Source organism: Simochromis diagramma, unplaced genomic scaffold (genome assembly GCF_900408965.1).
Source record: "Simochromis diagramma unplaced genomic scaffold, fSimDia1.1 OVJJ01000603.1, whole genome shotgun sequence".
Classification (NCBI taxonomy): Eukaryota; Metazoa; Chordata; class Actinopteri; order Cichliformes; family Cichlidae; genus Simochromis; species Simochromis diagramma.
The window spans coordinates 13,873,429-13,894,733 of NW_024387414.1; the positions used below are offsets into that span (position 1 = coordinate 13,873,429).

Below are 21,305 nucleotides of genomic sequence, written 5' to 3' on the forward strand. Positions count from 1 at the left end.
ACCCTAGCATTTTGTTGTTCTCCTTAAAAAAGAAGCCAAAAATGGAAGCTCTCATAAAAACTCTTTTAAATGAATATAACATGTGGCCTAACAAGGAAGAGATGTTCTTTGTTTTTAAACAAAAACAAAAATCTGTGAGAATAAAATAAGAGACTCAAATGATCCATAAAATTTTTTTTAGTGGGACAAAATTCATGCACAGAACTGTGGAATTTCATTCATCTGTTTTATAAGATTTTTCTGCAAAACTAACAGGGGAAAAAAAGACATGATTATTCATATCATGCTTACAGATGAAACATCTGTACCAATCGTTGCATCAAAAAGGTGATACTGACAGCAGCAGCACAAACTGTGGGGCAAAATAATAAAAACAGAAACAATCTTCGGCCTAGATGATGGTGTTCAGAAGCATTCGGGAATACATTTTTCTGTGGAATCAGGTAATCTGATGCAAGCTGACAACATGGAGGGGAAAAAGATGCATTTGTTTCTCTTAGCCACTTACACATGAAATCCCTAATTTTATTTTAATTATAAATAATTAAACTCATCTGAAAGATTAAATAAGATGATTTCTGAGTGATCATCATCTGAACCAGCCAGATGACATGTGCAAATAAAAACAAGAGTGAGTCTGCTACCCCCTGTGTCCTGGAAAAATATCCCCATATCCTTAAAAATCAATCATCAGGGTTTTGTGAGTGACATAAAAGACAGAGAATATTGTTTTGTCTATTAGGGATGCATAGGTAAGGTAGGAATTGAATTGTCCACCTTAAACAGAGATTTGCTTTCTTCACTTCCTGAAAAGATTTTAGGATATGTGGTTTTTCCAGGACTTTTATGGCATCCACTACTACAATAACCAAAAAGAAAAACAGCCAATAAACAAAACACCAAACATTGCATGTACACATTGAAATAACAAGGCGAAATTGAGATTAAGCTGTAAAACTGATTTCAGTAAGACTAAAATGTGCTTTACAATGAGCAGAACATAAGAGTTAAAGCACTGGTGTGAGAATAAAGGGTTGGTTTCATTCACAAATTTCTCTCCATGTCAAACCAGGACTCAAAGTCATCAAATGAAATGGCAAAAATGTTATCTAGTGGACTATTACGGAAGACTGAGAGTAGTTAAGTTATTTTGGAAGATAGGGGGAAAAAACCCCTGAAAAAAATAACAGAGCGTGATGCCCAGAATCCCTAAAAACACACAGGCAGACAGTGCTTCATATGATCCCATCAAAACCAAGGCCTGAACAAATTACATACACTGAGCAATTATTGTTTTCCACATAATTATAAAAAGGTCTCCTTGTTTACTTAAATATTTCCACACCCACTTAGCAGTCGAGTGTTTTCTGTTCAAGTGGTCTGTGCAAATATTTAGTGGATATTTTGTTTTATTAAATCAAGTCTGCATTTAGAACTGAGAGAATAATGCCTGTAGAAATATTGCAATATCTTTAAAAAAAAAATTGTACCGATCTTATGTGCAACAAGTTAGATATCCATTCAACAATATGTACAGAGGCGCACTTTGTTTCTGTACATGTGCTACACAGTGACAGATGATGTCTGCTCACTGTTAACCCGCTGTTGGTATTTTACACAGAAGAGGGTGGCAACAGGACAACCACATCAAATATGTACAGGGAGAAATAGAAAGCTGCACAGCTAACAAAGATGCAGGACTCAACCCATGAAAATATATATCTACATTTTTCATTCATAGCATGAAGGCAAACATTTTGCTTACCCTTCATTTAAATACACTAAAGTCAATGCAATAAAAAGGACATGTGAGGGGGGGTCAGGAGGGTCATTTTTTGGACTGATTTATGCCATTTTCCTAATAGAACATAGTTGATGTGACTGTTTCCCATTAGCAGCTCAGTTATGACAAATACCAAAATACCCCTTCCTCTCAGCATATTTTCTGACAATATTCAAATATCTATACATTCATTCAAAACTTTAAGACATAATTAAGACGTAAAGATTTCATTCCAAGTAGGAGACCACAGAAAAATTTGTTCTTGTTAAAATTTTAAAAAAGAAAGAAAGAAAGAAAGAATAAAAGAATAAAAGCAACAGCAGTGGTTGCAATGTTATTAAAAATACCCACTGGGCCTCTTCCCATTTGTGCAGTGTGTCGAGGGCATCTATGTGCTCCCTAGTTAACAAACTGCATGTGTGTCTATGCAATATTTACATTTACATGTGTTACGTGTCTCAGGGAACTGATTTTGGGAGAGCAGTGTGAGCAAGTTTGTATCCAGTCATGGTTGATTATCTGTCAGTAATTTTTTAAATGGAAGTATTCTAGCTCTCTGCAATTTTATTTTTAGCTTGATAAATTAGTACATATTTAATTTGGAAAAGATTGTGAAGGGCTGCAGTTCAGTTATTTTTCTGTTCAGAAATAAAACTGACAACTTTATTTTGCAGTCTCACTCTGTCTGATCACCTTTTCAATCTAGTGTTTTAAAGAGACATTCGACCTATGACTGAGTGAACTCTGGATCTGTAGTCACAGAGCATCAAAAATGCAGTGGAGCAGGCTTAGAAACGCCAGCTGTATCCGATATAGATGTTCAGACAATAACAGTCACTTTCCGCAGATAAATAACAGATAAATAGTGACTGCCTGGCACCATGACCACAAAAACATTGTTTCAGGAAGTAGCAGAGACTACATTGAACCTACAGTGACAAACACTAAGGTCAGTGGCTCCACATTTTCTGCTATGACCCAGGAGCAAACCAGTGTTGGATCTGAGCTATCCCACGCTGTATCTGGTTAATGTAGAAGTCTGCATTTCTGGAGAAGTCCTGACAGACTGAAGACTGGGCATCGCCCAAAGCACAGTAAAGGGCGGTGCCGCCCACACTGATAAAAACAGTAACCAGGCAAAGCAGGAAGAGAAGCAGGCAGGAGTCGCCACTGCCGACATCTACAGAGAAAGAGATACAGAGAGTTATAGAGATAAATACACAGGATTAATGTGTGCTGGAAATTTGCTGGAATTCGTCAACTATTTTAAACACTCTCACAATGGACTGCCACAGCTGGTGTAATTTAACCTGTCCAGTATTAGAAATGCAGCCACTGCTCTCTTACACTATTTCTGTGTTTATAGAGCGATACGAAACTTTAACCGTCAACAATAAAAGACAAAAAACATACCAGGCTCATAGTGGTCATCAGGAACTTTAAAGCGGACACGTCGTTTGGCAGTGGGCTTCTCAGGTCGAGGGTCTGAGCTAGAAGAAGCACTCACGTCGTCTACGCAGACCTTTCGCTTCTTTAATATGGAGACAAGGCCAGAGGCGGGTGATACCTGAGAAACATAAGAACAACCAGAAATGTTAGCCTGGGTAGACACATCAATCAGTATAAGCACAACTTATATTTACATCATTAAATCTTTTCATACTCTCAGACTGAGTCTTACAGAGCATGCACCACACCAGCCATGTCCACCAGGTGGCAGCACACCACACAATCAGCAGTGCTGAGTTTTGAACCTGTTTGTCAGTGCTTCCTTGTGACAGAAGTTAAGCACATTAGAGCTTAGATGTTGCCAAGTACAGTGCAAAAGCTGTTCAAATACAGATTACAGTGGCAAATTAATTTTCATCCAGCAGTTGTGCTTATCGATGAGGTAATAATTATATCATCCAAAAGGGTGTGGTTCATGTAGGTCAAATGTTACAATTCTGCCATGAATGATAAATGTCTCTTTTCATATCACCCCCACAGATAAGCAGTTTTTATTTTTATATGCATTATTTTTGGCGCTGGAACAAAAAGACATTGTATTAAATCAAACTAAAAAAAACATAACAAGGTGTTGCCCTCACTACTGCCTCTGTTTTTTTCTTGGTGGAGAGTAGTTAAATGTCAAACTGGGTTTCACATCAACAAAATAAATCCATCATGGGTATCAGTAATGGTTAGGCAATGGCATTAGCTTTGTTTCAACATAGCAACATGCCTCTGATAATGGAGGGCCCTAGAAGGGCAAACACAAACTGAGTCAATCCACACAGACGAGAATGTAAAAATGTCCAGCAGACAAAATCTGTTTACAGCCTGGTGTTTCCACCTAATTTAACCTTTAATAAGACTGAACACAGATGCATTTTTTAAATTCAGCCTTTAGGGAGAAGTTAAGTTGCTGATTTGAATGATAGGAATTACATGACAATAACATGCCTTTCTTTTCATCCTATTGGACTAACAGAGTGTCCAAGAATTATCCAATTTAAGTTAAATGCCAACATTACATTTGTATATTACATAACCCAATGTACAAAGGCATCTGTATGTGTGCAATGCATCTGTACATTCTATCAAACTAAACTAGCTAGCATTAACTGATGCTTATAATACGCCACACTGTTATCCAAATTTGCTCAGCGCTGGTTTCATCAAATCAAGATTTCAAAAAGCAGGGGGTGATTTGATGGTCGCCATATCCATCTTTAATATACAGTCCATGCAAAGTCACCGAAGACATAAGGAAATAGTGAATCTACTAACAACATGTACTCACCTCCTCTACAGTGATGAGTTTTGCCATTGCATCCAAAGAGGGAGCTTCTCTAATGATGTCAGCTTGGTCTAGATCATAGTCCTCCTCCTCTTCCACTTCCTTCATCTCTGCATGTGGTTCCGGCTGCTTCATGTGAGCCTCGTGAGGAAGGGTTACCTCGTGGTGCAGGGAGGCTTTAGTGCTCTCCTGCAGTAATAGGATACAGATATAACTTAAATGTCAATATACAGTTATGAAGCTGTAATCCATTTTGTTGCTCTGCTCTCTGGTGTAACACACTCTGCTGTAACACTGACTGAGTCCTATGAAAGCAGTGAAAACTGTTCCATTTGCTTTCGTTTTTGAATACTATTGTCCCCATAAACAAAGACAAAGGAGGCTGCATTTGCTTTAAAACAGGTTTTTATGTTGTTGTTTTTTTGTTTGTTTATGTTTTTTTATGTTTGATCTTATTTTAGAAAATACAGAAACTGAATTGGCCAACACAAAGTACCAAAAGCAATGCAAACTTCATCAACGGAAGAAAACAGGTACTGACTGGGCCTTTTAACAGTGATACATTTTAGCAACCAAACAAGGAACTCCTAGATAATATTAATAACAGATACTGACTGAACTGTGTAGTTCCTTTAACTGTTTCTTTAAATATATGTAATAAAAATATGTTAAAGCTAAATGAAGTGAGTCTTAAGTAGCCAAAATCATATATACCTGCGTCTCCACATGTAGCCTCTCCTGAGCTCGGGCATCCTGATACAGCTGTTGTATCTCCACCTCTGCCCCGCTGCACACAGTCTCTACTGGGAGAGTTTTCTGACTCACGGAGGACACCCCTTCCCTTTTCTTCTCTTCTCCTTCTTCCTCCTCTCCCTCATCTTCCATTTCCAAAGCCTCCGTTGCCTCTTCCACGTCACCCCCCTCTTCTTGCTCTTCTGCCTCTGTTTCCTGTGCTGGACCTAAATCTTGTCCCTGCTGCTCTGCAGGTTTGGACTGATCCAACTCTTCAGCTGTAGAGGGGTGCAGCCCGTTTCCTGAAATGGTGCATCCTGCCCCTCCTTCTGCCTCTCTTCCCTCTCTGTCGTTGCCTTGCTCATCAGTGAGCTGAGATCCATGGAAACCATTTCTCCCCTCTGACTCCATTGGTGGGTGTTCCCTGTCCTTGCCGGAGATCTCAGGGGAACTGAGACCATCAGTCAAATTAACGGAGGGCATGACTGAACAAGAGGTGTCTTCGGCTCTTTGCTCCATCCCTCCTTCAACCTGATGGTCTGCATCAGAGAACACAGTTTTAACAGAAATGAATAAAACCAGGCATCAGTAACCTTAAAACCAACTTAAGACCAACCCAAAGCCTCTAATAAACTAATATAAATACTCTTAAATAAGAATAGACTTTAAGTGTATACTGAAGTGGAAGCTCCTTGTATCTGACTTTTTACCTTAGAGTAATTGTTTCTTCAACAAGAATTCAACAACAGCTACACTAAACAGGTTTTCTTGATCTGATAACAACATTTTTATCCTTGCATTGTATCTCCTGTTTGAGTGTGTCACAATCGCAACTATGTCCAGTTTCTCTCTTTTCAATAGGATAATGTCAATACTTTGGAAATGACGGTTTTTAAATTTAAATTAATTCCTAGGACCTTTTGAAACACAGTAGAAGCAGAATAGAGATTTCTGCTTCTACAATTTAATCTGCTTTCATAATGTTTGAGGAAGAAAGGAAATCCTAAAAATGGGAACACTCGTATGATAGAAACACTTGTATGTCTCACACACACACACACACACACACACACACACACACACACACACACACACACACACACACACACACACACACACACACACTTTTTGAAATTCACACAGTAAAAAATTAAAACTAGGCCAAACTTTACCCTAATGTCTTATTAGTAACACAACAGTAAGTTGAGAATAATACTTTAAAGAGAATTTAAGGAGAGCCACTAGCAACATAACAGTGGTTATTCATATCATAGCTTAACACCAAACAGCATTCAAGTTAAATTCAAGCTAATAGTCACTGACCTGACGTACATGAATGCAGAGCACCAACTTCATCAAATTCAGCTCTCACGAAGTTCAGAGAAGCACACTATTTGAAACCGCATACACAAATTCTTATTAAAAAAATAATACACGTGCAATTTGTAACTTTATTTAACATTGTATTCTTTATCAATGTTACAAATTAAACACAGAACACGACAATGTGCGCCCTAAATACATAAAATGGATATTTCACTGATATCGCTCAGTCTGTGCAAAATACACATAACTTGCACATTCACTACCTGTCACTGACACACATACCAAAAATTACAAATGTCTTACCTCAGCATCTCTACTCCTTGGTCTATTAAAAAAAAAGGAGAGAAACAAAGGAGCACTGATGATTAGTTCTTGTTTTTAGTAAATGAAAACGCAAAATACGGATGACCCTTCTCTACTCTCAGTCTAATATTAGCCTGGACACATTTCCCTTGCTATTACAACGTGTGTTAGTAATACTGCATGTTCTTCTGTGTGTGTGTGTGTGTGTGTGTGTGTGTGTGTGTGTGTGCGCGCGCATGTGTGTGTTAAGCAGAGTGAAACCCTAGCAGTGTGATGGCTCAAATGTCTGAAAGTGCAGCAGCAGCAGCGGACAGGGGCCATATGTTTTATCTATCACTGCAGTGCACATCACACACTAACATATTCATGCTCATAGTGATTCAAGCAGACACGTACATACACAGTCATATAATGTAAAAGGCTGTGTGTCCTGCAAGCATTGTACTCCTGAGTAAACAACTAAACAGCAAGAAGGGGTTTCGTTTCTCTGGTGAGGGACACGTGCATGAGCCAATAGCACTGCAGGACATATTTTACACAGTCCTCCGCTAATAAAAAAAGAACTCAAACAAAACACACACTCATTATCACAGAGGCGCAGACGATAATAATGTCTGCGCCTCTGATTTGGAATTTGATTTGGAATCAACTGATAATTGTATTGTGAATTGTACTGCGTGTACTGGCTGTGTTGTTATTGGGTTTTTGTGACATCATTGCATCGTCTAGACTTAGCTGACTAGATCAATCAGGGCTGATGTAGTTCTAAACAGAACACCTAGTTTAGATGACATCAAAGACGAAGCTAAAAATACAAATATCATGAAAAGAAGTGCATACTGACCGATTGTGTGTCTGGCAAATGTGTTTAAGACTGTCCAGATGTTGAGCTGCCAGGTCAGAGGGCGTCGTTTTAAACTGACTCTCTAAGATGGAAGAACACACAGAGATAGAGTTAGTACCAGCGTGTTACTAGCAATATATGCTACGTAAGAAAACAAATAAAAACCGGCTTATAACTCTACATGTGACTTGATATTATGGTGACTGAATCTATATTAAATATGTATTACTGTATATGACTGAAGTTTCCTGGATTTCATGACAGTACAGACAATGCTCCTGCTCAGCTCAACCAGGACACATGTGTGCCTACTCTTCAGTGCTTAGGTTGAGGGCAACTGGACTTTTTTTTTAATGTTCATGAAGATGTTTTGCTTCCCTTTCAAGAACCTCCTTCACTTCTGTACAATCCACCATATTGTATTAAATATGCAGATAAGTGTACTTATACGTTAGAGAAGCTAAGTCTTTCGAAAAGGTTAAATACTTTAGTGAAATGAGACAGATTTAAATTTAAAAACACGGCAATTTAAATTACAGCTCTCTTCCCATTTTTTTTTAGATGAGTCTGCCTAAAGCACTGCTCAGAGGCATTACCAACATGGCTCCTGAGTGGCAAGACCTGTTCTTATGAGGACTTTAAATCATACTGTGAGGCTGTTTTAAGCATGCGTGTTGATGCATGCAGTGACAAACACAATATTCAGTAATACAGCAACCTTGCATGTCTCCATGTTCATTTTTAAATATTATGAGCACTACTTTATCACAGCTTCTTCCCTGATGCTTAGGATTGAAGAAAGTGTTTATTACTAGCATGACCCTACAGGTCAACAGGTGTGTGCGTTGTGTGTTACCCCACTGCTGCTGAAGTGCATTCAGGTTATCCAATACTCTCTGGTGATAGTCTCTCTCTAGCTGGATGCACCATAACGCCCGCTGGTCTGAACACCACAGGTTAAGAAATGTAAAAAATAAGTAAATCAAAATTCCGCACATGCACATCATCACACCACACTGGGAACGCTGAAAATTGCAGTAACTTTTAAACTCTTGTGGCTATCTGTTTGAAAACCATTAGAGTTGACAAAAGGGTATTTCTGGAAAAAAAAAAAAAAGGACGACAGAGAGACAGAGAGACGAGGAAGGAGAGGAAGGCCACGAGAGACAGAGGGGGAACGCAGTGCACGATTCTGTCTCATGTTTATGGATATGAGCAGCGAAAACACAATCCTTCTTTGACGTGGCTCAATGCTTTCTCTCTCTCTCTTTCTAACTAACCCTCTATACATGCATGACATAGCTAAGCTGGCTTCCCTACTCTTTGACACTTTCTGGTTTTCCCTCCCACTGTGTATCTTTCATCAGATTAAACCTCCAGTTCTTTCTCAGTCATGCTCTTCTGCCTTTCATCTTCCTCTTACTGTTTGACACTCAATCGTCATTGACTCCAAGTGCATTTTTGAGTTTTCTGTCGGTGAAGTATTCACTATCTATATGTGCTATATGGAACTTATTCAGTCCACGTCTTGAAAAACAGGCCAACTGTCTGCACAATGAACCACTACAATAATAAGCAACCATAACGAGTATTTTCAATGAGTAAGCAAAAAAAAAAAGACAAGAAAATGAAGAAAACATAATTATAAAATACAGACTTGACACTCAAACAATCCTGAAATTAAACTGTAGTAATAGTAGAAGTTCCACTGCTGCAAAATTAGCAAAAAAAATTTTAAGTGGTTTTTAATCAGGTTTGAATGATTCTGAATTCTGAATATGCTGTTTTATATCACAGCGACCATTGAAATTAAAGTCATTTCACAAATGCTTCAATAACTAGAAAAAAGCATAAAAATGGCTGACACGTGGCGAAACTTGCTTCTTTCTTCTTCTTTTTTTTTTTTTAAACTAAAAGTGCTCTTCTTATCCCTCAAAAATCTTATGGCGTCATGCACTAGCGTAAAAATGATCAGCCAATTAGAAAACTTACAATGCTATAGTTTTTCTAACTCTATAGTATGTTTGTGCTTAGAAACTTGGATGCAGCACATTGACAGGTAGAGCCTGGTCAGTGCTCTGTATACGGTTTTCTTTGATTGTGAAGTTGGGAGGCTGGTAGAGATGCTATAACTTCATGAGTGGGAAATTTGACCCGAGTGGGTGTTCCCATTGAAAATTATGACTCAGAATTTGGGATTTCCCACTTCAAATGTGTGAGCTGCATGTGCAGCAGACTGAGGTCAATAAAAAATAATTACTAAATGAAAGACTGAAAGATGGTGAAAGACTTCCCATTTATTCATAAATAAAAAACAATGCAAAAATGGAAACTAGTAAAAACTCATCTGTCCTTCTCTGAAAAGTATATTCTTCCAGCATTACATTTTTCTTGTCATGTCATGAAAGGCGACTGAAGTTTAAAATTTAGAGCTAATCTTTCTTTGTGTTTATCTACCTCGTAAACCTTGAGGCTTTCTTTGAAAGCCAGCTCAGATTTAAGCACGATTTCACTCTGATTCCTCCACACTTCCTCTTTTCATTTTTGCCTCATTTAATCTGTCTCTTCCTTCCTTCTTACTGTTGAGTCACATCTGCCCGGACAAGCAGGCAAGAAGCACACAGGAGAAAAGTGTGAGAAACATTTTGCACAAGTCAAAATAAAACCTGGCCACCCCATCAACACACCAACAGGACCACAAGGATACAATCTCCATGAAGGACAAAGGCCTCAGCAATCTGTAGAGAGAGAGATTACAGCTTTTAATAAAGTGCATGTCGAGGAAACAGGTTAAATTAAGGTTTAAAACCAGACTGAAACTAATCCTCACGTAGAGGGATTCCTCAACATGACACAAGTGTCAAAAATTTCCATATAGAAAACTAGAAAAAAAATTATACAAATATGTAATTTAGAAACACAATACAGTACAGAGCTGTCCTTCTACTGCAGCAATAAATTCTATAATCATTAACCATGCCAATGAAGAAAAACATATAATCTGCTCTTTGTGACACACAACAAAGTAAGCTGTTAGGTCAGTCACACAAGTGAGTGAAAATGAGAGAGAAAAGAAAAACAGCAAGGGAGAAAAAAACGAGAGACCATGATCGACACTCTACCTCTTTTCAGTGTCTCTTGTTCAGCTGATAACAGAACAGGAGAAGTGTGTAAGAGAAAGAGAGAGCGCGAGAGGAGGAGGAGGAAAGGAGGGCACAAAAAGCTCTCGCATTTCTAATGAAGTGCGGGGTGGTGACGACTCAGTGACCTTTTCTAGGTAACTGTGCCGGGATGGTTTAGATACAAGAGGAGCTTAAAGCTGTTTCCAGTCTCTTCTGCAAATAACCATCTGTTGCACCAAAAATACAGATCAATTTAAAATGGATTCATTTGTCCCCACATCAATTATGACTAATATATAACATATTCACTGACATAAATAATTAAAATATACTTCTCCTTAAGTTTTCATTGTTCTACTTTGTGACCAAACAAAGAGCGTTTAAAGATTATACATATACTGGACTGTCTAGAAATTACTCCAAGGATGTTTCTCTGTGGTTAACACACACACACAGTCATCTTTAGACTTTGAGCCTCATTTTTTTCTCCTCATTGCTCGCTGCTTTCCTTTTCTGTTTGTTGTCCTACAATTCATATTTATGCTAATGACACTGGTTTCAAAGCTGGCAGTCATTCATGACCCCAGCCTTTCTCTCCCTCCCTCATTTTTACACCACCAATGATGTAAATCTCCCACTACAGAGGCATGTTTGCTATGCCATTCCTCCATTTGTCCCTCCCCAACAAAGCCAGAGTATGTTCCCCTTTAGTAATTCTGTTGATCTGTCAGCAGGGCAACACAAAAACCAATAAAGTGGCGCATGACCATTGTGGCAACACCAGATATTGCTCTTTAGAATTATGGGATAGGGTAAATGACTTAATGGAGTACTGCACTCTTCAAGCACCCTTTCAGTTTGCCAATCCAGTTTTATCTTAATCAGCAGCTAAAACTTTGAGCGGCTTTATAGTTTATAAATTGAACAAAGACAAATTTAAGATGTTTAAAATAGTAACTTCTGTAATCATTTTCCCAGTGGGTGTTATTTTTGTAATGTAGACAAAAGGTGTGTGCTCATGAATGAAGTGACATTAAGTGTGAGCACGCCCATGGAACTTTTCCATAGCAAGTCCAAAGGGGTAGCGGTGCCCTGATTGACCAACAAATGACCTGAATTTGCAGATTCTGAGCATTCTCAGACCTGACTGCTGATCGGCCAGTCAGCCTCACGTGTCCAATGGCATGCTAGTCCCTTTCATTTATGTGTGATTGTCGTGTACACACTCACAGTCATCTACTAACATGTTGTGGAAGCTCTTCACTGTAAGCGAAGACACAAAGTTCACCAAACTAAGGTGTAGGGCGACCACCACAATAACGTTCGTACCAACAAACCTAATCAGACTAAAGAGGCTATCAAAGGAAAGCTATCCAAAGCTCAGAAACAGCCACAAGCCAGCAGCCTCAGCACGAGCAACAGATCAAAGCAGTAGTGATGAAAATGACAAAAACCGAATTTATCACTTCACCAGATGCCCCGATATCTGGAGAAGTAAGAAACATACGGGTGATGTAAGTAGCTGATATTTGTTTTGCTATATAAATCTGTTGCACCTGCTTTTGTTTGTTTTGTTCATAGGAAGCAAAACAAATGGTCCCCACTTACTCACTGTGAATGGTTTTGACCTTTACCTGATCCATTCGTACACGGGCGTGATCAGTCTCAAACTTTGGACTATGTAACTAGCAGGGTAAAGGCCACTTAATGTTTGATCCACCTGCTTCTTCACTGCAACTGCCAAGAAGTGATGTCTAAAAAAGTTTGAGGCTCCAGTGAATGTGTGAACGCAGATGTAGACACCTGTTTGCCTGGAAGTAAAAATAGGCTGGGTGTGCCTTTTAGAGATATTTAATAATCAAACTGACAGAAATATTCAAACATTCACACACCCCCAGGAGCCGCATGTTCAATCATGCAGGTCTGTGAGGGAGCATCTATGAAGATAGAAACACTCAGGATTTGTGTGTTTATCTAGTGTGCATGAAGCTTTTTAGTGTACTTAAATGCATACCTGAATTTTAGTTTGTGTGTCACTGAAGACACCCCTGCTTTAGGGTACAAAGTGCCACTGCAATTATGAGGTTGAGTGATTTATTAACAACTGTGAGAGCAAAAGTTTAGAGAGACTCGAATGAGAGAAAGCAACAAAGTATTTAAGAGCAGTGAGTTCAAATGAGACACAATCAGTGATGGTAAGTGGCAGTAGTGTTTGCAGTACCTGGTGAAGGGACTGTGGAAGGTGGCTGTCATCTCCTCTTTGTGCCAACTGCTCAAGGGACTCCAACAGAGCACAGCCTGGAATAGATCCTGAGGCACAGGCGGGAACTGAGAAACAAGTGGCCACTGGAGTGGAGGTAATGTATTCCTGATTTGATAATGAAGGTCCTGTGATGGAGGTGGAGTCTGTTCCAGTAGTTGTAATCCCCATGGTGAAGTTGAGGGGCTGTTGGGATGCACTCACAGCGGATGAGGCAGTGGAAGTGTTAAACTTTGCTAACTCAGTTAACGTAAATGTCTCTGTAGCTGAGGTGTTATATCCTGCATGTGAACCGGTAGACCCTCTAGCACCTTTTGGCCCACAGTTTAAGGCAGGCTCCGTGGATGAGGTAAGTTGTTCTGTAGTGAAGTTTGTATTTTTTGCTATTCTTTTACGAGTTTCTGTGACACATGTAGGCTCAGTGCCTGAGGTTAATATTTGCGATGTACAATCCATCGGCCCCGTACTGAAAGCAGATCCATGTGTGCAGGTGATAGACGCCGTGGAGTAGGCACCTGATCCAGTTTTTGACATACGAGTGTCCATTTCAGCATCATTCTGGATCGATTCCACTGAACCGATGGGATATACGGTTTCTGGACTGCCCGCTGGAATGACTGGGGATGTAGGCTCTGGACTGGTTCCAGGACTAAAAGGATAAGGATTCTCCAACAGGCTCCCTGTGGATGTAAATAAAGACATTAGCAAACAGGAAGAAAGATAAGAGGAAAACAGACAATTACTGAGGAACTGCAAATATGCCAGTGTGTAAAGAAATTTAAAATCAACACGTTCCTCCAGAGAAGCAAACTGATTATGAGTATATAACCACAGTCATATTTTAATCACTTCAGAAGACATTAAGTTCCTTGAGACTTACCCTAATGACTTCTTCCCTAATCCTAATCTTAATTCTAACTCTAAAGACAACCATATTATCTTATTAACTGAGTCTTCATCTTAAAATTTAATGATTGACATTATAGGAACTGTTATATCCTTACAAAGCAACTATATAAACAGACTGTTTCCCCACAATTTACATAATACAAATACATTATGGCAATATATTATCCCTGTTATTATTCCATCAGTGCATGAACACACACACACACACAGACACCTGCTAGCAGGCCTTAAGGCTTACAACCAATAAACACACAGATGTAAATATGGGAGCTGTGCTAAGCTCACAGTTTTGCAGTGGCTTGCCGACACAGCTGTTTGTGTGTTTGCAGCATGTGTGTGTACGCCAATGCAGGAGTGAACAGGAGTGAACTTGTGAGCCATCAACTGGTTTTACTCTGTTTTGACACAGACAGTGGCAGAAACTTTAAGTGTGCCTTACTCTCTATTTGGAAGAGGATCATCTATTCTCTAATGTTAAGGCCAAGGCACTGTCTACTACACTTCATAGTCTGTTTTTCTGAGCCACTTCAAGGTCATCTTCCATTTGATATGCTTGTTTTTTTGTTTGCTTGCTTTTTACATGTCAGAGTTCTTATTTCCTTTTGTTTAATGTGAGCCATTTGATTTATTTCACTTTACTGTATTCTACTACACTTTTCACACAAGTTTTGTATTTTATTTAATATTTTACTTTTACTTGCCTTTAATTTTTCTATTTAATTGAACTCTTGTTGTGTAGCGTTACCCTTATTGCCATGTTTTGTTTTATATATTATACTATTTTTTAACATTATTTATTTGATCTATTCTATTGTATTTAAGCAATTTTGGGATTCAATATTTTGGCTTCTACTTCTTTTGTCTTTCTCTTAACTTATTCCTCTACTCAGATACCCTCCTCGCTCTACATGCAGCCGCCCTCAATTAGATTTGTTCAGGTTCTCTTTCTTGAGTCACTTTTTCTAGTTACATGATCGATGACATCATCACCCCCAGACAGACTGACCTCAATCCAATATGCTGACCACTTAATGCATTACACCAAAGGCATTTAAACAGTAAGCCTGATCCTGAGCAGAACGCTGGATTGTTCTTGAATTGTTACGCAGTAATACTTCAAACACAGCCTCTACACACTAATATTACTGAGTGTTTAGTTAGCATTTGTGAAGAAGTGTTGCACACCTAGCATTTACATGCTGAGATTGTAGGCAGGAAAACATTTAACAAACTAGATTACACTTCTAATTAAATAACTACTTTTTATAATACTTAATTTGTGTGTCACACTGTAAACTGGAATTTTTTTTAATCAATTACGTGTATAACTTTAAAAAAAAGATATTCCTGGATTGTTAACATGTTGGAATTTTTGTATTTTTTTCATTATTTGTTAAGTAGCTACTTTAAACAAACTGAAGGATATACTAGTGGCTGTGATTTGACCTTTTGGGAGTAGACATTGACTTACATTAGTGTGGCCAGGTTTTAAAGTTTAATAATAATTTTTAACAGTAAATAGAAAACATTTCTGTAAAAATAGACTAATGTCAGCAAAATCATAAATAAAAATATAAATAAAATGTATCCTCTTTGTTCTGATTTTTCATTTAGTCACTCCCTCTGCCTACAGTCTTGCTTCCAGCAGCTGCGTTACCAATTTTACTTGAGTGATGCCTCCACTGTGATGAATCCTGTTTAGACCTGAAGTGCCTTCCTGGTGAAGGCTGAGGACACTGTTCTCAGGAACAGAAATAAGATTCTGTGATTATGTGTGCAGCTCATTGAGTCTCCTACCAGTTTCTGAATATGAAGAGTCTGTCATGGGAGTGTCTGGCGACTGGCAGCGATTTAAACAGCTCGACTCCGCCGATTCCTCCTCGTCATCGTCTTCCTTCATCGCTTCATCAATATCATCTTCCTCTTCCTTCTCTTGGTTTCTTCCTATGCATCCCTCCTTTCCCAGTCCCATTTCCTCTTCCTTCCCATTGTTGTTAAGACCGATTTTTTGGATGGAACCACATCTTCCCTCATCCCCATTTTGTGAAAGAGAGACACTTTGAGTTTGCGTGAGCGTGTTTGTCTCATTGAGGTTTCGGGTTTGAGCAGTGAGGGCTTCAGAGTTGGGTAGGTTATCACAGAGGTCCACCCCGCCCCCCTGAATCTGTGACATTGCTCCACCCTCCCTCTCAAACTGATCTAAGAGGATAAAGATAAATCAAAAATCAGCTGAAATTCTTACACAAAACAACTGAATTCTGCACAGTATGAACCTCTACACTGGTTCATCACATCCAATTTGTTGAACTTGTTGGACAAGAAAAGAATTTTAACATTCATCACCATGATCCATTGAGCTCCACCCAAACAATGCTTGACCTTCGAGTTTGAGGGCCAGTGCCACCTTTTGGAACAAGCCCTTCTTCAAGCCTGCAGAGATAAAGGAGACAAGACAGAGAATAGGCATAAAGTTAAAGAAGCAGAGACCATGTTAAACTCCACTAACAGTGAAAGCGAGGAATGGCAAAGGGATAGACACAAACAAGTTTGTCATCATTCCCAAAGATTCAAACAAGCCATACGGCTTAAACAGGAATGCGTCAGATGCAACGCTCCTGTGTACACCTACGTGTACGGTGGTAGATTAGATGCGTACAAACAAATACATTCATTTACATAGCGATTACACGATATGAGTTGGAAGACTGTTCCCTTTAAGAGACAAAAACCTGACAAAAAAAGCTGAAAACTTAAATAGAGAAATAAAAATGTGTCCTGCCACTGGGTGGCTTGAACTCAAGATCTCTTCCAGGGCCTGCTTCTCGTCCTGCTGAGGTAACAGACTTCATGTATCACTGGGTTTATAATGCTGACATGAGAAGCAGACTTAGGGTGCCTGTTAACAGCCTGACAAATTATTTTTGCCATGCAACAGATGAACGAAGACCTGGATAAATGCAGCTTAAAGTTGTTGTTTATATATATATTTTTCAAATGAATTAATGAAAAAGCTGGTAATACTAATGTGTGTTCGTAGAGAAGACGCATTGCTGTCCATTCACAATATGACATAATTTGGTTATTAAGACATCCAAACAAATACAGCTGCATTTAATTCCTTCATTACAATAATCTGATCTACACCGCACACTTCGTAAGACACAGCCTCTAGGTCTCTATGTGGAAACTACAAATTTGTTTGTCTATGGTTCATTTATTGCCCTTGTGCTGTGACCAGTTTTGATCCACAACACGACATCTGGGTTTCAGCTATGAGAAAACTGTAGAAAGAAAAAAAATGCCCAACTAGGGATTTAAATGCTAAATTATTAGGATTAAGGTGTAAAAATCTCACAATCTGACAGTTCTTCAAATACCAATTAAAATTGGACAACAACTGAGACACCAAGCGCAGACTAGAAAAAGAGAATAGAAAAGACACAATAACATTTACACAAGAGCCGGAACAAATGGAATAAAGGATAAATATCCCAATCCCATAACATATATAAGGTCTATATGAGGCAAATCAAGCTGCAGAGAAATCCAAAGAATAGTAACACTACAAATGGCCCAAAAGAATGACCCCTTTCTGACAGCTTTTTACAGATTTCTGGTTTATTGTTGTATGCACTTCTGAATCGATGTACAGTGGCAGGCAACTTAGTTTTACTAGCTTATGCATGTTTAGACGGGAACAAGACAAACAGGCATGTGTGACTCGTATATTTGTTGTTACTTTGCCATGTTTTGACCACAAATAACAGTATTGTCTGCAAACAAAACAGCCACTAATACTTGTTTCGTACCCTTCCTGTTTGGCACACGTTTCAACTACAAGCTCAATGCAACCAATCTCGGGATATTACCTATACTCTCTAATGTCAACATAAGAGGTCAGCATTCAAATACTGTGAGAAAACAGCTCACACAGAGCAAAAGTACTGATAAATTGACATTATTAGATGATCTAGAGTCAGGAAGTGTGAATAAGGAGCAAAAACTGACTACGAGAGAAAAAGTCTGACTAGCAAAAAGAAATTTTCAGCACATATTTCTTATTATTTTCATATAAATTAAAAAAAAATGGCGCCCCTTAAGGCATTACTGGATGGGCAGCAACTTTGCCTCTGGTCACCAACCAACATTTTTCACCATTTTTTGACTCAGCAGAAAGATAAAATCTCAAACCTCAACAAAATGGCTAATAAAAGCCTATCTCAGTGGAATAAGGCTGTCCTGGTTTCCTGCAGCACTAATTATTCTTCCTGTAATTCTGCATTACTCTGGCAAAGACCAAACATTTAGAGAGTTAAAAGGGAATGCGTGGATAGACACACCAAACATAACTCTGATTCCCTTCTTCCATGAAATTCCTCATGGACGTGTGTGTAAAATATGGTAACAAAGAAGAAGCATGAGTGAACCAATCAGCACCGCGATGTGCTTTCTACAGATAGAGGTGAAATCCTATGGGATGCTGCACCACCCTGTCTTTATGTTGCATCCGCTCTGTATATTTAATCAAGAAAAGAAACCTTCTGTATGGGAAACAAAGTGTGCTTTAATATCTCTAAAAATAATAAAACTCCTTAAAATCACACTGAGACACAAACAGCGCTGTTACATAATTGTTGAAAGCTCTGAATGTCCCTTTGATATACAGCGTTAATGCCCATGTACGGTCTTAATGTTTTCATGCTTCAAACAAACATCTGAGGCATTAAAAGATAAAACAATCACCAGCCTAGAGAGAAACATGGATAGCTGATGATGTTAAAAAAAACAAGAGTTGCCTTTTTTTAATCACTATCTGTTAATGCACCTCTCCCACTGAGTCATTTAGCCATAAAACCATCCATCCTCTCCTCCTTTGTTTGGGCCTTACTCCACAGGGGGACCATGAATTATGAAAGACAAACGGAAAAGGGAATTCAGCCAAAAGGACAAACACAAAGGTGTAAGAAGACACAGACCCTGTCCTGTGAAAGGACCACTGCAAAGACATGAGACCTGCAGCAGTGATAGAGACAGGGGAGGCAGATAGCCAATTATGTTGATCTATAGGTTTTGTATACAATGTAGCTAAATGCACCTAGTCACCAAAAGTTGGGGATTAGTGCTGGCCACTTTTCCAGTTCAGAGCAGTCTCTTTGACCTGCGACTGAAACACTTTAGGGACCAGCCCAGGCCACTGGATAGATTTGCAATGGAATTGTAATAATTTCGTTTCGTTCATTGGTTACCTGTTGGTTAATAATTTTAGAATGGACTTTAAGGCTTTTTTTAAGAAGGCCCGCTCCGAGCTTGTACAGAAGTATATTTCAGATCTTCTGACACTACACACCCCTCATCATAACCTCCATTCTGGCCATCCCACAATTTCGGCTGAGATCAACAAGGGTAATCGAGATTTTTCTCTTTGAACAACTATTCTTTAGAAGAACCTCACTGTTTGTCGAGCTCACTGTCATCTTTTAAATTCCTCTAAATGACATATTTTTATAAACAAGCTTTTCCCACTATGAGTTATCATTTTTAATTTATTCATTTATTTGCTTTTAAACCTACTTGCTTTTTACCTATTATTCATTTGTAATTGCATCTATTTCCCCTTTAGGTTTGTGCTGCACATGTTTCCCTTTTATCTTTGAAGTGTTTTATTTGTCGTTTGTTTCCTAGCTTGTCCTGTAAACCTTTTTATTTTTGAAGGTGCTAAATAAAGACAATATGCTTATCAAGATGCAATTATTACTTAGTATTATTTCTAAATAGAAAGTTAAAAGTATTTCCAGAGTTTTTTTTATGAATTGTTTGAAATATAAACAGCACAATAAAATAGTTCTAAATACAAAACTTTACATGTGAGTGTTTTGTTCCTTTTTTATTTTTTAGATAAACTTTGGTCTGCAATGCATTTACTTTTTAAAGGTATCGCATCCTATTGATCATTAATTCGTTTGTTTTTTAATATATGTTTTTCATCGGATTACATGGGGAAAAAAGCAGGTCTGGGTCGCCTTAGCGAGGTGTATATGTTTAAATGTGGCCCTATAGGTGAAAATGAGTTGGACGAGCCTGCTTTAACCAATGTGTTGTTAGCAGCTAACCTAATTAAACCTAGCTCGACAAGTTGGTTAATATTATACCCCCGGATATTTAAGCTAATGTTATCCAGGTAAGACAGAAAATAACGTGGAGCACATGAACTGCCAGCAGACAGGAACAGTCACTTCCCGTTTTGACACGGACTTCGTAAAAATTAGCTGATTAGCAATTGTAAGTTGGTTATTTAACCGAATATTAGATGGGTTCGATGACAGGCTAGCACACGTTAAATGTAAATTAGCTCGGTGGCAATGGTTACACTTGATTTGATGTTAACGTTACGCTTCATTGCGGACTAGTGCCGCTTCGCCAAACTGCTCGAAAATGAGAACAGCTTATAACCAACTGTTTGTGTTAGACCCACAGACTGTTAATATGCAGTAACTAGTTAGACCCGTTTGCTATCGATACTTGATGCTGATGTGACAGATTGATTTTCGTACATGTTGCTATTAAGCTAACGTCAGCTAGCGCAAGCAGAGTACATTAGATCACCTTTGAAACGCACACATACGTTTACGTTACATAAAGGAGCTAGCTTGTAAATCAGCTGACATTAGAAACAGCGACGGCACAGAAGAGAGACATGACACTTACGGCTGAAAAGGGTGGCCGAACGATAAAAACTAACATCTGACACCTTGCCGGAGATGTTGTGAAGACTGTGTCACCCACAGGCAGCTGCAGCCAGGGGTCGTTGCTAACGCTGTCATCGTCGGGCCTGTGCTGCATTGTCGCCATCTCGTGTCTTTTCACTGTTAGCACAGTTCTGTCCACTATCTTCTGCTCTTGTTTTCATCCACAGCTACCAGACTGCATCGAACTGTAGACTCGGTAATAAAATAAAATCTCTTGTACCTCGTCCTACACAATGAGAAAAATCCCCCCCCCCCTCCCTTTGTCTCAAAAAGCTGAAAATGTCATCTGAAATAGCAGCTAACATTTTTATGTTATTGTGATAGATGAAAAAGTATGTGCACAAAGACTGACGCTTTTTGCCATAAAAAAAAAAAAAAAAAAAAAAAAAAAAAAAAAAAAAAAAAAAAAAACAATTTTAGCTTCAATTCATGCTCATCAGTTGGGAAAAAAAATTAAAAAAAAATACTGTAAAATTATTTATTTCATTTTTTTGCTAC

At 38.6% G+C, this 21,305-nt stretch overlaps 1 protein-coding gene across 2 annotated transcripts; it reads right to left on the reverse strand.

Annotated features, from left to right (window-relative positions):
* Positions 1-161: 161 nt before the first annotated feature.
* On the reverse strand, positions 162-21,152 carry cnsta (consortin, connexin sorting protein a). 2 transcript variants are annotated; one of them, XM_040010908.1, is made up of 13 exons: positions 20,767-21,152; positions 16,405-16,491; positions 15,859-16,260; positions 13,114-13,832; positions 10,478-10,508; positions 8,627-8,713; positions 7,771-7,852; positions 6,927-6,948; positions 6,630-6,687; positions 5,280-5,836; positions 4,569-4,754; positions 3,197-3,350; positions 162-2,963 (listed from the first exon to the last, which is right to left on the reverse strand). In XM_040010908.1, the coding sequence occupies exons 2-13, from the start codon at positions 16,412-16,414 to the stop codon at positions 2,755-2,757; spliced, it is 2,517 nt and encodes an 838-aa protein (XP_039866842.1). In that variant the 5' UTR covers positions 16,415-16,491; positions 20,767-21,152; the 3' UTR covers positions 162-2,754. The 2 variants fall into 2 exon arrangements, with proteins under 2 accessions (XP_039866842.1, XP_039866841.1); XM_040010907.1 differs by having other exon boundaries at positions 6,621-6,687; positions 20,767-21,151.
* Positions 21,153-21,305: the final 153 nt, after the last annotated feature.

Excerpts from the sequence above, each read along its gene's own strand:
- cnsta (XM_040010907.1), bottom strand. Across the intron at positions 13,833-15,858 it reads CTCTTCATATTCAGAAACTG|GGAGCCTGTTGGAGAATCCT; the intron begins GTAGGAGACTCA and ends TTACATCCACAG. Across the intron at positions 10,509-13,113 it reads TTCCACAGTCCCTTCACCAG|ATTGCTGAGGCCTTTGTCCT; the intron begins GTACTGCAAACA and ends CTCTCTCTACAG.